Genomic DNA, 13,807 nt, shown 5'->3' on the forward strand with positions numbered 1-13,807 from the left:
ATGAACACAGATATCTGTAACTAACCAACCATCTGCAAAAACTAAATCTGAAAAATAGGAGAGTTTTGCTCAGATAAGCAACTAATAAAATCAGCAAAACTCAAGAGCCTCATTAAACTATTGGCTACCATGATTTGACTTGAAGTTGGCAGGACTACTAGTTCTGAGGCCAGGTCATCTGAATGGGAAGGCAGCCAGCCAAAAGGGCCACTTCTTATTTGTGTCCTCAGCTCATTTTCTGTCCATTAGTCAGGGATGGTATTGTGGTTTGCTTTTGAAATTATTTATATCCCAACAGTCCTCGGAGAATAAAAGAGGTAGGGTAGGAGTAATTTTTAAGTATATTAAAGTTAGAAATAAACTCCTACAATAATCTTGAAAGTAATGACTAGTCAAGCCAGCCACTCAGATTCTAAGAATTTCTCACAACCATCTGTGAGGTAAGTGCTGTTATTCACATTTTACATATGAGGAAACTGAGGCACAGGGCAATTAACAGCTACTGTGTGGAGACAGATCTGTGTTCAAACCTGAATCTGTCTGATTTCAGAGCACAAACACTGTGCTTATAGTGAGGCAGGCATTTCTCAAGACCCAGAGAAAGTTGAAGCAGACCCCTAGTTATGTCACAGGTCATTGACCAAGGGCCTGAAGGACAGGCACAGACACACACACACACACACACACACACACACACACACACACACACTCTCTCTCTCTCTCTCTCTCTCTCTCTCTCTCTCTCTCTCTCTCTCAGGCTGAACTCTCTCTCTCAAAACATGTTTTTGATGAAAAATAGCCCACGCCTTCTCGGCAGCTTCCTAGATCTGTTTACTCTGAGAAATATGTTTATGACTTGGGCAAAGTACAGGAAATCGTGACTTGCATGTAGACTGGAAAATTAGCCAAAAAAGGGGGAGGTGCTTTTTTGGAGCAAATAGTTATACATGGGGCTTTCTGTACAGGTGGGTTTGTGCACAGCTCTAACTGTAATGTGCAGATGTGGGAAAGGGACGCAGGACCAGGGACTTCAGAGTGGGTTTTCTAGGTTGCATTTCCCCCGTGACAGTGGTAATTCAAAAGCTTCCTTTCCCTGCAATTCTGGAAAGTGTGGATGATGTTGTGCTTCTTTATTCCCAGATAAGCCAGACCCCCCAGCTGGCACACCTTGTGCCTCTGACATTCGGAGCTCCTCGCTGACCCTGTCCTGGTATGGCTCCTCATATGATGGGGGCAGTGCTGTACAGTCCTACAGCATCGAGATCTGGGACTCAGCCAACAAGACATGGAAGGAACTAGCCACATGCCGCAGCACCTCTTTCAACGTCCAGGACCTACTGCCTGACCACGAGTATAAATTCCGTGTACGTGCAATCAATGTATATGGAACCAGTGAGCCAAGCCAGGAGTCCGAACTCACAAGAGTAGGAGAGAAACCTGAAGGTAGGCTGCCTACAGTTCATCAGTAGCTTGAAATTAATGTGCATGACTGACCTTGTGTACTGAGAGGGGTGAAGAGGAACTAAGAAAACATTAATGATGACTGGCAGGGTCTTTTGGGGTCTTGGTTTCCAAGACAGTGATGTTGAGCCATTCTTCAAAAGAAGTATTAATACTTAGGACATTTCAAAAAACATTGAACCAGCAATTTTGGCATGCTGCCACCAGGGGGTGATGGTGTGTTAGGAGCATAGGAGCTCCAGTAGGCCTCAAGTTCTTCTTCTACCCTCCACCTCCTCTGTCCTCCTCATATCCATATTTTGAGTGTCTACTCACTGTCAGATTCTTGGGACACAAAGATAAGTCATGGAGCTTAAAATCTAGGGGAACAGATGTTTGTATGGCTAACTATGAGAAAGGATGCATGCTATTATAGCTGGGTAAACAAAGAACCAAGGGACATAGCAGAGTGCATGGAGAATTTTTCCATGGAGACCACCGAAGGCTTCCTAGAGAAGGTGACACTTAAATCTGAGTCTTGGAAAAAGGGATAGGATTCTACAAGGCAGAGAAGATAAGGAAAGGCACACTCTACAAGAGGAAACAGCATGAACAAAGGTACAAAGCAATGGCAGTGTGTGGCATTTTGAGATGCTTGTGTGTAGCCAAGGCATATATTGTGTGAAATTGAACAGGAGGAAGTAAGACTAAAAGGGCATTTTAGGTTAAGTTGTGAAGTTCATCAAAGATTCTCAGGCAGGGGATCGAGAAGTTTGGATCTGGTTTTTAGAGAACTAGGGAAAGAGCAGAGCTTTGCTACTCACAGTGCAGTTGTGAAACAGCAGCCTTGGCATCCTGGGAGCTTCTTGCCAATGCAGACTCCCACGGGCCCTTCTGGACCTTGATTGAAATGATCAACTCCTTAGGGGATTTGCATGCACACAAACGTTTGAGAAGCATTGGAGTAGCAGGTGGGTCAGAGGAGATGAGACTGCAGTCAGCCATACCAGATGGGCCTCTGTGATGACAATCAGGGAGAGGGATGGAAAGGGCACTAACTTCAAGCCTCAGGAGGTAGAATTGACCATACTTGATGACTTTTTTCATAGAGAGTTGAGGGAGAGAACTGGAAGATTCTAAGATGACTTACAGTTCCTGGCTAGGGTAAGAGCACAAATTCAAGAGCCAGCTAATGGTTTATCGTTATAATTCACCATGGCTAACATGTATTGAGCACTTACTCTAAGGTTATGATTTGTCAGTCACTTTATAGGCATCATTTCATCCAATCCCAATAACCCAATGAAGCAGATACTGTTATTATCCCCATTGTACAGATAGGGGAAATGAGATTTAGAGGGAGACACTAGTTCCCCGAAGTCATAGAGCTTGTAATTGGTGAACTGATGCTTGAACTCAGAGCTGTCTGGCCTGAAACCTGTGCTCCTTTGGTTAGACTGAGGGAAGAGGTCAGACTGCCTTCCAAGTTCCTTACTTGAGTGACTTGGAGGTTATGTAACAGGGAGTCTGGGAAGAGAGGGAGCTGCGGTTTCAGCCCTGCTGAGTTGAGGCATCTGAGGGACAGCCAAGGGAAGGCATCCTCAGACTGCTGGGTCTAGAGCCCAGGAGAAAGGTTTAAGCTAGTGCTGCAGACTTAGAAGTCTTCACTATTTAATTGATAATTGAAATCATGGGCATTGATAAGGTTGCAGAGAGTGTAGAGAAAGTAGTGGTAGAGAAAGTCAATACCAATACCATAAGGAAGGAGCTGACAGTACCAGGAGAGGGGAGAGAACCAAGAGGAAGCTGGAGTCTCAAAGAAACAGGGGAGGGGGAAGTTACAAAGAGGGCTTCATGAACTGCATCCAATGCTAAATAAAGATGAAGGAGATGAGGACTCAGAGTGTCTTCGGATTTCGTCCTTTTGTTGGTGATGATCTTTGTGATCAAAGTTCATAGAATTTCCATTGAGTAGAAATATGGTTGCCCTGGTTAAGGAATAAATGGAAAAAAGAGAGGCCAGAAGCATGGAGTTTTATGTGAAGAACAGGAAAAGGACATTGTGAATTTAGGATAAGAGGCCAGGGTGGATGGATTGGGAGGCTGAGGTGGGTGGATTGCCTGAGCTCAGGCGTTCAAGACCAGCCTGGGAAACACGGCAAAACCCCATCTCTACTAAAGCACAAAAAATTAGCCAGGAATGGTGGCATGTGCCTGTGGTCCCAGCAACTCAGGACATTGAGGCAGGAGGATCACTTGAACCCAGGAGGCAGAGATTGCAGTGAGCCAAGATCGTACCATTGAATTCCTGCCTGGGTGACACAGTAAGACTCCCTCTCTAAAAACGAAAAAAAGAATGAAAGAATTTAGGATAAGAAAAGCTTGAGGGTAAGGAGAAGGTGGAGGGACATCGAGGGAAGAGAGCTCTCGGAGACAGCAGAATGTAAAGTCGTGAGGCAGATGGTAGAAGAATAAAGTATCAAAGGAGATAGAAAGGGAGCAAGCCTGGCATCACCAGATAGCTAGAGGCATCGTGAGTGTGGGAACTGTCATCTGATTTGATGACCCTCTTTAGTTTTGAAAAAAAAAAAAAAAGAAAATTAGGTACAAAACAGGTATTAAAACTTTACTTTCAATTAAACAAGGGCTCCAGAAAGAAAGTTAGGGTACCATTGGAAAACATACCAACTGCTCACAATTGTATGTGAGCAGCTGTGTGTGGGGCAGCCTTTACCCGCTGAACCCTGTCAATACGCATAGAGCAGGTCTCCTTGAGAGCAATGATGCAAGTCATAGAGGCATGGTGCCCATTCCTGGGACAGCTTTCGCAGGGATCCCACCCACTAGCCACTTCCAAATGTCTGTCAGGGGACACTGAGTCACAAAGCTGCCATCACTGTCTTCTTACACACCCACACACATGCACACAGCATCCTTTGAAATGAGCAGAGTGGGGGCTGCATAGAGTGAGGGTGTGAGGGGGGCAATCAAATTCTATTCTGTGTTGTTAGGATGTTACTTGGGGAAGTAACAGGAAAAGGAATAAGATTGCGGTGTGAAGATGCTCATTGGCTGGAAAGGAAATCGTCCAGGTCTGTGCTCTGGTGTAAAGGAGGAGAGACTGGAGAATTCCTGACTAACCCCAGGCAGCAGGAACAGAGTCCACAAGAGCTGCAAGATGTGGCCCCCAGGGGTCCAGGACAGCTGCTCCCAGGGCTGTGGGGAGAGTCTGCCGGTCTCTGCCTGGGGCAAGTGGCCTTCCCTTGTTCCTGGCCATCAGTCCCCTGAACCCTCTCTGGGCCATCAGACTCCCCCTCCCCGGCTGCCCCCCTTTCAGATAAAGGGCAATGTGGAAATCACTTGAAATCCAGAGGAGGGGTCCAGTCCACCCAGGGCTTCCAGACAGGAAGCTGCTCCCATCCCAGGCTGGCTGGATTACCAAGGGGGAGGACGAAGAGGGCAGAACAGTTGGCAAGCGTTAGACCTCAGGGCAGAGGTCTCTGGTTGGGGGGATTCCAGACAAAAGTCCTCTGCGGTCTGCTCGGATGCTTATTAGTTATAAAGCTTTTTGGCCATCCCTCTGCTGAAGAGGGAAATGGCCCCTAGGGAAGTGGCGTGTGTGTGCACGCCTGTGGGGGGGGTGGCAAAGAGGTGGCATCGAGTGGGAGGTCATTGCAGGTCATTTCTGTGGAGCAGGAGGGGTGGGATCATATGAAGAAGGCACTTCGGATTAACCCACTCTCCACAAAGCCCAGCTAATGTTGGCTCTGACCTTCACCACTAACACCACAGTCACCGCCACTCCTGCCTTTTGCTCTTCTACTTCATTCTCGTGCCTCATCTGCATCCCTGTTTGCACCCTAGCCCTCACCCCACATTCATTCACCCTGTGTTCTGTGCCCCTCCTGTGTTCCAGGCACTGCCATTGGGCACTGGGTGTACAGTAGGAGACAAAGCGTGGGCTCCCCATGGAGCTCCAGCAGCTTCTCTATGCCAGAGCCACCCCTACGACTAGGCTCCCTGAACTGACAGTGCACTCCCAAACCCAAGTGCACAGAGCCAGCTCCTTAACACAGTCCGCCCCTTCCCAGTCCAGCCAGGTCTTGAACTATACTCCCCCTTGAATCCTGCTGTCACTCAAATCTACTCCATCCCTGCTCCTAACCCTAATTTCTTCTAGTCTGTATATTGTTAGCAAAACAGATGCTGTGACTGAGGCTTCTTACAGAACTGGGGCATCCTTGCAACCCCCAGGACAGTTAGAGATATAAAGCCTGTGTACTGCTCCCATCCCAGGCTGCATCTATGCCCTGGCCTCAGAGGCTGTCTCCGGGACTGGGGTGCCCTCTAGTGCTCACTGGGTGTGCAACAGTCCTTGGCTGTGGGAAGGGACAATTCTCTGTCCAGGGGATTGACTGGACTTGTGCCATGTGAGGGTCCTGAGCACTCAAACTGGTCTTCTCCCAAACACTGCTCCAGGGTAGCAAGACTCTCATCTGTTTGCAGAAATATCTCAGAACCATCTTCCAAATAGCCTTCCACTTAGCTCTTGGATCTCATTGCTCATTCTGAATAGATTTTTTTTTAAAGTTCAGCTGAAGACTCTTCTGCAATTTTAGCTCCTTCCCTAGTGGAAAGATGGAAACCAGTTCACTTTTCTCAATAACCCTTTATGCACCAAGAGCTCTGCTAATTGAGCTGTGGTCTTTCCTCTACTCTCTCACTCCTCCCCTTGTAGTCATTTTGCCCCTCAAATAGAAGAGAGGCAAGACAAGAAGGGAAAGGCAGAAGGGGATGTAGCAGCCTGGATACTTTCTGTCTTTTTTTAAGAGATAGGGTTTCACTCTGTTGCATAGGTTGGATTTGAACTCCTGGGCTCAAGCAATCCTCCCGCCTCCACCTCCCGAATAGCTGGGGCTACAGGCACTTGCCACTGCTCCCAGCTTAGCCTGGAGTCTTGATCAGAGTTTCCTGCAGCATAAAGGAACACAGTGCACTAGAAAGAGGGGCTAGAATTCCTTGAGAATGATCTTGGTCCTTCCCCCAGAGCGTTAGCAGGAGAAGCAGACCAGACCTGCTGCAGACCTCCAGGGTGAGAGAGGAAGGTGAGGGGTGGGTGTGGGCTCCTAAGTGAGGCCAGAGGCTAGCTCTGCGGCTGTCTACCTGGGCTCACAATGACAGGCAGGGGCCAGCTCTAGGACTGGATGCCCCCTTCAAGGCATGTGGGGAGAGCCCCCTGCTGCTGGGCCATTCGCAAGACTGACACCAGGCCAGGAAAGCTGCCCTCTCCTTTTCCTTCTCACTTTGCTCCTCAGAATACACTGGTCTCCATGCCATGCTGGGAAAATGTGGCACAGGAACAAGAAATAAAGGATGCCTCAACAGGTGAACCACTGTATCAGACAGCAACACCACAGGTCAAGACAGGGGACACCTGACTGTAAATAGGATGATTCCGTGTCAAAGACCTGGTCCAGTAACCAGCATCCACCGTGTTCCGTCACTCGTTGACTCCAATCTTTCTGCTTTTCTCAAAAGCCTGTTTAAAATATCATCACTGAACTAACCTAAATGTCTGTTGAACCTACTTATCATTCTAATGCTACCTCTCACGTGTGAGTTCCATATCCCTCCAGCCTTCCTCCTACGTGAGGTAGAACACTAAATGGATCCCCCAAGGTGCACTAGATATGAGCTGATGCAAAGTCCGAAACCCTCATCTCACCCTTGGTGATTGTGTGATTTTCTTTAAAATCGTGTCCACCTTAGACTTCTTTCCCAATCACAGAGGCCTCACCTTTTCTGATTGTCTTAATATATAGCCCTTCCCTTCAGTGGCCTTGCATGCCGCCTCCAGCTCCATGGTGGCTTTCTGACTGCGACAGCCATAGCTCCGGGGCAGGTGCCCAGGGTGCTCTGCACAGCTACTCAGCACTAGCCCCTGTTTGGGGCTGGTGCACACTCTGCCCTGTGACAGCGTCTGATGGCCCGAGCAGTAGATTGAGGAACTGCTCTCTCTGTCTTGGGTTTTAACTGTATACTTTAGGGTTCACCAGCCTAAAAAGTAGAGTGATCAGATTTTCCTGAATGCTGACTCCGTTCCTGGCTTCTATCGCATTGCTCTCGGTCATCCTTTCCACCTGTGAATTGGACAATGCCATTCTTAACCTCCAACATGTGAATTTAGGAATATTGATCAGTAAGGCCCACATCCTGACAGTAACTGTGAAACCCACCTCTGATACTTCAGCTAGACTCCATCTGGAAGTCCCTGTCTATCTCATCCTTTTTTATTTTCCCATGGCAATTTCCTTTCTGTGATAAAATAGACTTCACAATCCCACTCATGTTTAGTTTTAGTTGTTTTTTTTATTTTTTTTTTTTAATACTAAGCTTTGTCAGCAGCATATTAAGAACTCTAAACAAATCACAGTGTCTCCTGCTCCTGGTCACGTGCTCACGAACTCTTACAAAGGTCTTTTTCAGCCAGAGGCAGATCTCCCTTTTGGAAGCATGTCACCTTTCCTCCCATTATTTGTCCAGCTTCTTGCTGTCTGTTCTGCCCTCAGCATGGTAGAGAGGCTGTCTGTCCACGGTGCCCACTGCACCTTCTTCCCACCCTACATGCAGCTGTCACTGGCACAGAGCTTGCAGGGCACTCCAGGGCTCAGCTGCTCACTCACCCCGCCCCGGGCAGCATCTGACCCACACCCCTGACCCCATGCTTCGGCTTCCCTCCTCGCTTCAGCCTTGCCTTCAGGGCCTTCAGCAAACCACACTTTCCCCCCCGAGTCTTATTCACTCTTACACACACTCTCACAGTCACACTACCACAGTTCCAACACACATCATCCCACACACACTCATTCATACACTATAGTCCCAAACATACACCATCTCACAAATTCACACACAGTCACACTACCATAGTCCCCACACACACACCATCCCCCCCACACAGTCACACTACCATAGTCCCCTCACACACCATCCCATATACTCTCACACTCACAGTCACACTACCATAGTCCCACACACATCATCCCACACTCACACACACCACTATAGTCCCCCCACGCCACCCCACACAGTCACACTACCATAGTCCCCCCACACACCATCCCATATACTCTCACACTCACAGTCACACTACCATAGTCCCACACACACATCCTACACACAGTCACACTACCATAGTCCCCCCACACACCATCCCATATACTCTCACACTCACAGTCACACTACCATAGTCCCCCCACACCATCCCACACTCACACACACTACCATAGTCCCCCCCCACGCCACCCCACAGTCACACTACCATAGTCCCACACACACATCCCACACTCACACACACTACCATAGTCCCCCCACGCCACCCCACACAGTCACACTACCATAGTCCCACACACACATCCCACACTCACACACACTACCATAGTCCCCCCACGCCACCCCACACAGAGTCACACCACCATAGTCCCCCCACGCCACCCCACACAGTCACACTACCATAGTCCCACACACATCATCCCACACTCACACACACCACCATAGTCCCCCCACGCCACCCCACATAGTCACACTACCATAGTCCCCCCACGCGACCCCACATAGTCACACTACCATAGTCCCACACACACACGTACCATCGCACACACACACAGTCACACTGCCACAGTTTTACACACACATCATTCCACACTCACACTCACATATTCCTACACACTTGCAGGCTCCCACACACTCCCACACTATCCCACACACACTTTCACACTCAACACTCCTACACTATCCCACACACACACACCCATGCACTCATACACACACTGTCCCACACTATCTCACACATTGACACTCACATATCCTCATGCCTTCACATTCATGAGCCCACACTCTTACACATTCCCACACTAGATCACACACTGTCCCACACATGCAAATGCTCCCACAATTTCATACTATTTTCACACACACTTGTACACCCATGCTCATGCTCACACTCCTACGCTATCTCACATACTCACATTTACACTCTCACACTGGTGCATGCACACTAACTCACACACTCATATGCCCACACTCACACGCCGACCCACACTCTCACACACTATCATACACACACACACTCTCTCTCTCTCACACTTTAAAAATCCTTTTCCTCTCTCTATGCTTTCTCTCCCATATTTGTTCCGCTTCCTCAGGAAACCTCCCGTTCATTGTCCAGCTGTCAGCAGGGACGCAGCCCAGACGTTGGCCGAGGAGCCACTGTCTAAGACACAGCACACGATGACGCGTGGCACCCAGAGCTAGCCAGGGCCAGAGACATTAGGTGCAAATCTTCCTCTTACAGATGGGGAAACCAAGGCCTAGGAAGGGAAAGGCGCTCAGCCGAGGTCAGGAAGCCAGGGTGGCACAATTGTCGACACACAAACCCATATCAAGGTAAAGGAAGGCCCAGAGCTCTGAAGTGGGTGTGCTCTGCTGGACACCTGCCTGTTCCTGGGATCCCCAACTGTTCCCCAGGCCCCGTTCACTCCTGACACAGCCATGGGAGCAGCTGGCATGACTGTGTCCCTCCCCACCCTGCCTCACAAATACTTGTTGGTTTCATTTGTGTGACGTCACTCACCCCCTCGTTGTATTTCATCATTTCCTCTAAGACACAACTCAAAGGCTATTTCTTCCAGGAATAATTGCTCTCATTTACAATTGCCCCATTTGGTGTCACCCTCCTCTGTTGTGTATTCAGTTTGAACCATGGTGTGTGTGATTGTGGTACACTTTGTAAATTGATACTTCATGTATATATGTTTTTGTCTCTTGAACTAAATTATAAGCTACAAGAGAGAGTGTGCCTTCTGTGTACTATGTTTTGAATGCCCACAATAACTGGCAAGATACTTGGTCCACTGCTGGGATGCCGTCAGTGACGTTCAAAGAATGGCTACATGGATTCGACACTAGAAGCAATTATAAGTTGCTGATTTTTGAACCAGGGCAGAAAGAGACTGTTACAGTTGTGTGCAGGTTCTGAAAGCCAGGAGGGGTTGGATGAGATATGGAGAAGGGTACAGCTGGGACCATGAGGCCAGAGAGGATGGGCCAGAGGGGAGACCTGCTGGAGAGGTGGAGCTGAGTGGAGAGAGGAGGCTGGCACCTGCCAGTCTGCACCAGGCCCTGTTTGCTGCATGGACTGACCAGCCCTAAGGGATGCCCAGAGCTCTGGGCCTGGTAGTCTTCTGCCTGGGGAGGCTGAGGCCTGGCAAGGCCCCCAGCACATTTTGCTCTCAGTGGGCCTTCAGTACTAATCACCTGTGTCCTCTCTGTCCTTCCTTGTGTCCCCCCAGAGCCGAAGGATGAAGTGGAAGTGTCAGACGATGGTGAGTGCAGCCCCCTGTCCTCAGGTCGGGCTCTCGGGGTGGAGGGGGCTGAGTGGGGGCATCTGACGCTCACACTGACCCTGATCTGTGCCCCACAGATGAGAAGGAGCCTGAGGTTGATTACCGGACAGTGACAGTCAATACCGAACAAAAAGTATCTGACTTCTATGACATTGAAGAGAGATTAGGATCGTAAGTGGAGTGGGAAGTTGCCTCCGGGCTCCCAGGGTGAGGGTGGTGCAGTTCCCACACTTAGATTCAGTGCTTCATCTTCCTGTTGCTTCCTGGGCTCTGCCTCTTCCCCAGACCGAGAGTCCTGCAGAATCTGGAGGCCTGTCCCACGAATGCATCACTCACCCAGGACTCTCTGCAGAATTGCCCAGGCAGTCCTGCACTGTCCCAACTCTACAAAAGCTGTGGGGAAGTCCTTCCTTTTCTGTGCCTCTGTTCACAGCACAGGACTAAAATCAGACACAGGGAGGGGAACAACACTCACTGGGGCCTGTTGGGGGAGGGAGCTGGGGTGGGTGCAGAACTTTAGGGAAAAGAGCTAATGCGTGTTGAGCTTAATACCTAGGAGATGGGCTGTTAGGTGCAGCAAACCACCATAGCACACGTTTACCTATGTACCAAACATACACATCCTGCACATGTACCCTGGAACTTAAAATTATTAAATAAAATAATTTTAAAAAACAAAATAAAATGAGGCTGGCACGGTGGCTCACGCCTGTAATCCCAGCACTTTGGGAGGCCAAGGCAGGCAGATCACCTGAGGTCAGAAGTTTGAGACCAGCCTGGCCAACACTGTGAAACTCCATCTCTATTAATAATACAAAGATTAGCCAGCCGTGGATTAGCCTGTAATCCCAACTACTCGGGAGGCTGAGTCAGGACAATCACTTAAACCTGGGAGGTAGAAGTTGCAGTGAGTCAAGATCGTGCCATTGCACTCCAGCCTGAGCAACAAGAGCAAAACTCCGTCTCAACAAAAATAAATAAAAATAAAATAAAATTAGAGGACTGCATTAGATTATCTTTGGTATCCCTTCCATTTGATCCACAGAAGCCAGTGGAGCCTGGTGAGTGCTTGCTCTTCCGCGGTGCCTGCTTGAGTGTTCCATTAAAATGCACAGCACTCAAGCTCCCTTCATGAACTTGGCCACATGGCTTACTCTGGCTTCTCCCTCGGGTGTGGAGGATAGAGTGGGCTCAGACCCCAACCCCGAGCCAAGCTGTTCACCTCCCCCTAACTCTGTCCCTGGAGGAATGGAAGAGGTGGGAGAAAAAGAAGTGGGACTCCACTTGTATTTTCCAGCAGTTTCTGGGAAATGAAGGAATGATGCAAACCGTAACAGTGCCATAAAGGAGTCATGGAGGAGCCCCACTCTCCCCTCTCCCAGCAGTGGGAAGCAGGACTCTGCCTGGGCCATCACCAGGGGATTGGTGCTAGGGAGTGGAAGGAAAGAAGGCAACTGCTCAGTAATTCTCTGCACTTGGGAAGGGCTGTCTCCACCCATCTTCATGGGTCCCACAGCAGGGAGGGGAAGAGATGCCATTAGCCAAGATTGACAGTAGGTTTGTCAACATGAGAAATGTGCTTCAAAGGCCAGGTGTGGTGGCTCACGCTTGTAGTCTTAGCACTTTGGGAGGCCAAGGTGGAAGGATTACTTGAGGCCAGGAGTTGAAGACCAGCCTGGGCAACATAGCAAGACCCCATATCTAAAAAAAAAAAAAAAAAAATGTTTAAAGGTAAGAAAAAACAAATGTGCCTCATTGCTCTAGAGCAGGAGGTTGGGCCTTTCATAAAGGCCAATATCTTAGATTTTATGGTGATATGCCTTTGTCACAACTACTCAGCTCTGCCACTGTAGCACAAAAGCTGCCATAGACAACATGCAAACAGCCAACCAGGGCCGTGCTCCAATAACACCTTACTTATAAAAGGAGGTGGGCCAGATCTGTCCTACGGGCCAGAATTTGCCAACCCCAAGTTAGCAGAAAGCTTGGCTAAATGTGGCTTTTCTCTCCTCCCCCTTTCATTTACAGTGGGAAATTTGGACAGGTCTTTCGACTTGTAGAAAAGAAAACTCGAAAAGTCTGGGCAGGGAAATTCTTCAAAGCGTATTCAGCAAAAGAGAAAGAGAATATCCGGCAGGAGATCGGCATCATGAACTGCCTCCACCACCCCAAGCTGGTCCAGTGTGTGGATGCCTTCGAAGAAAAGGCCAACATCGTCATGGTTCTGGAGATGTGAGTGGCCCACTGCCAGCGGTCTGAGCACCTCAGGGAGCCCCCAGTGTGTCTTCCCTACTGCTCTCCCCTAGCCACCTCTGCCCTGAGATGGAAAGCACTGCAGACAGGAGTGTGATGTGCAAGATAGTCACCAGCCACACAGCCCAGCCTGACCAAACAGAACTGGAAGGTCTATGCAGAGTGCTAGCCCTGAGCCCCAGCCCAGCTTCAGCCCTGTGCTTATTTCCATGACAAACCAGTAGATCTTTGAGGACCCTGGCACTTTTCACGCCCTCATCTCCCTGTGAAAGGACCAAAGCTATCCCTAGGCTCCTTGGTTTCATTCAGGGGCATTCTCACCTGCAGGTGGTTCAGAATCAAAGGGGAGGGACAGGGCAGCTTCCTGACTTCCCTGTGAAAGATAAGAAGGTCCCTGGCTGGGGGCTTGAAATCCAGGATGGAAGCCTCCTAACCCTAACTCTGGTCCTCAGTCCCCTCCTGTGTCTCTGCATGCCCCTGGTCTACTGTTGTTTGTACCCCTTTTGACTTCTCACTCTCCAAAGAGTGGTGCTTTCTCTGTGGGGTTCTACAAAACCAGGGGATGCATCAGATGACCTCCGGCCAAGGCTTTCCCAGAATCCACTGTTTCTCCAGCACCCAAATCCTCCACCTCCCTCACCTCTGAGCTGCTGGTGCATATGTTTACACACACACACACACACACACACACACACACACACACACACACA

At 49.2% G+C, this 13,807-nt stretch overlaps 1 protein-coding gene across 4 annotated transcripts in view; it reads left to right on the top strand.

Annotated features, from left to right (window-relative positions):
* MYLK (myosin light chain kinase) overlaps positions 1-13,807 on the top strand; it is a 120,307-nt gene that overhangs the window by 73,090 nt on the left and 33,410 nt on the right. For all 4 annotated transcript variants that reach the window (XM_032267750.1, XM_032267749.1, XM_032267751.1 and 1 more), the window contains 4 exons: positions 1,141-1,443; positions 10,791-10,823; positions 10,922-11,015; positions 12,873-13,076. In XM_032267750.1, the coding sequence (XP_032123641.1) occupies positions 1,141-1,443; positions 10,791-10,823; positions 10,922-11,015; positions 12,873-13,076 (634 nt within the window). The remainder of the gene's footprint in view (positions 1-1,140; positions 1,444-10,790; positions 10,824-10,921; positions 11,016-12,872; positions 13,077-13,807) is intronic.

Source organism: Sapajus apella, unplaced genomic scaffold (assembly GCF_009761245.1).
Source record: "Sapajus apella isolate SASKATOON/1434 unplaced genomic scaffold, GSC_monkey_1.0 scaffold171, whole genome shotgun sequence".
NCBI lineage: Eukaryota > Metazoa > Chordata > Mammalia > Primates > Cebidae > Sapajus > Sapajus apella.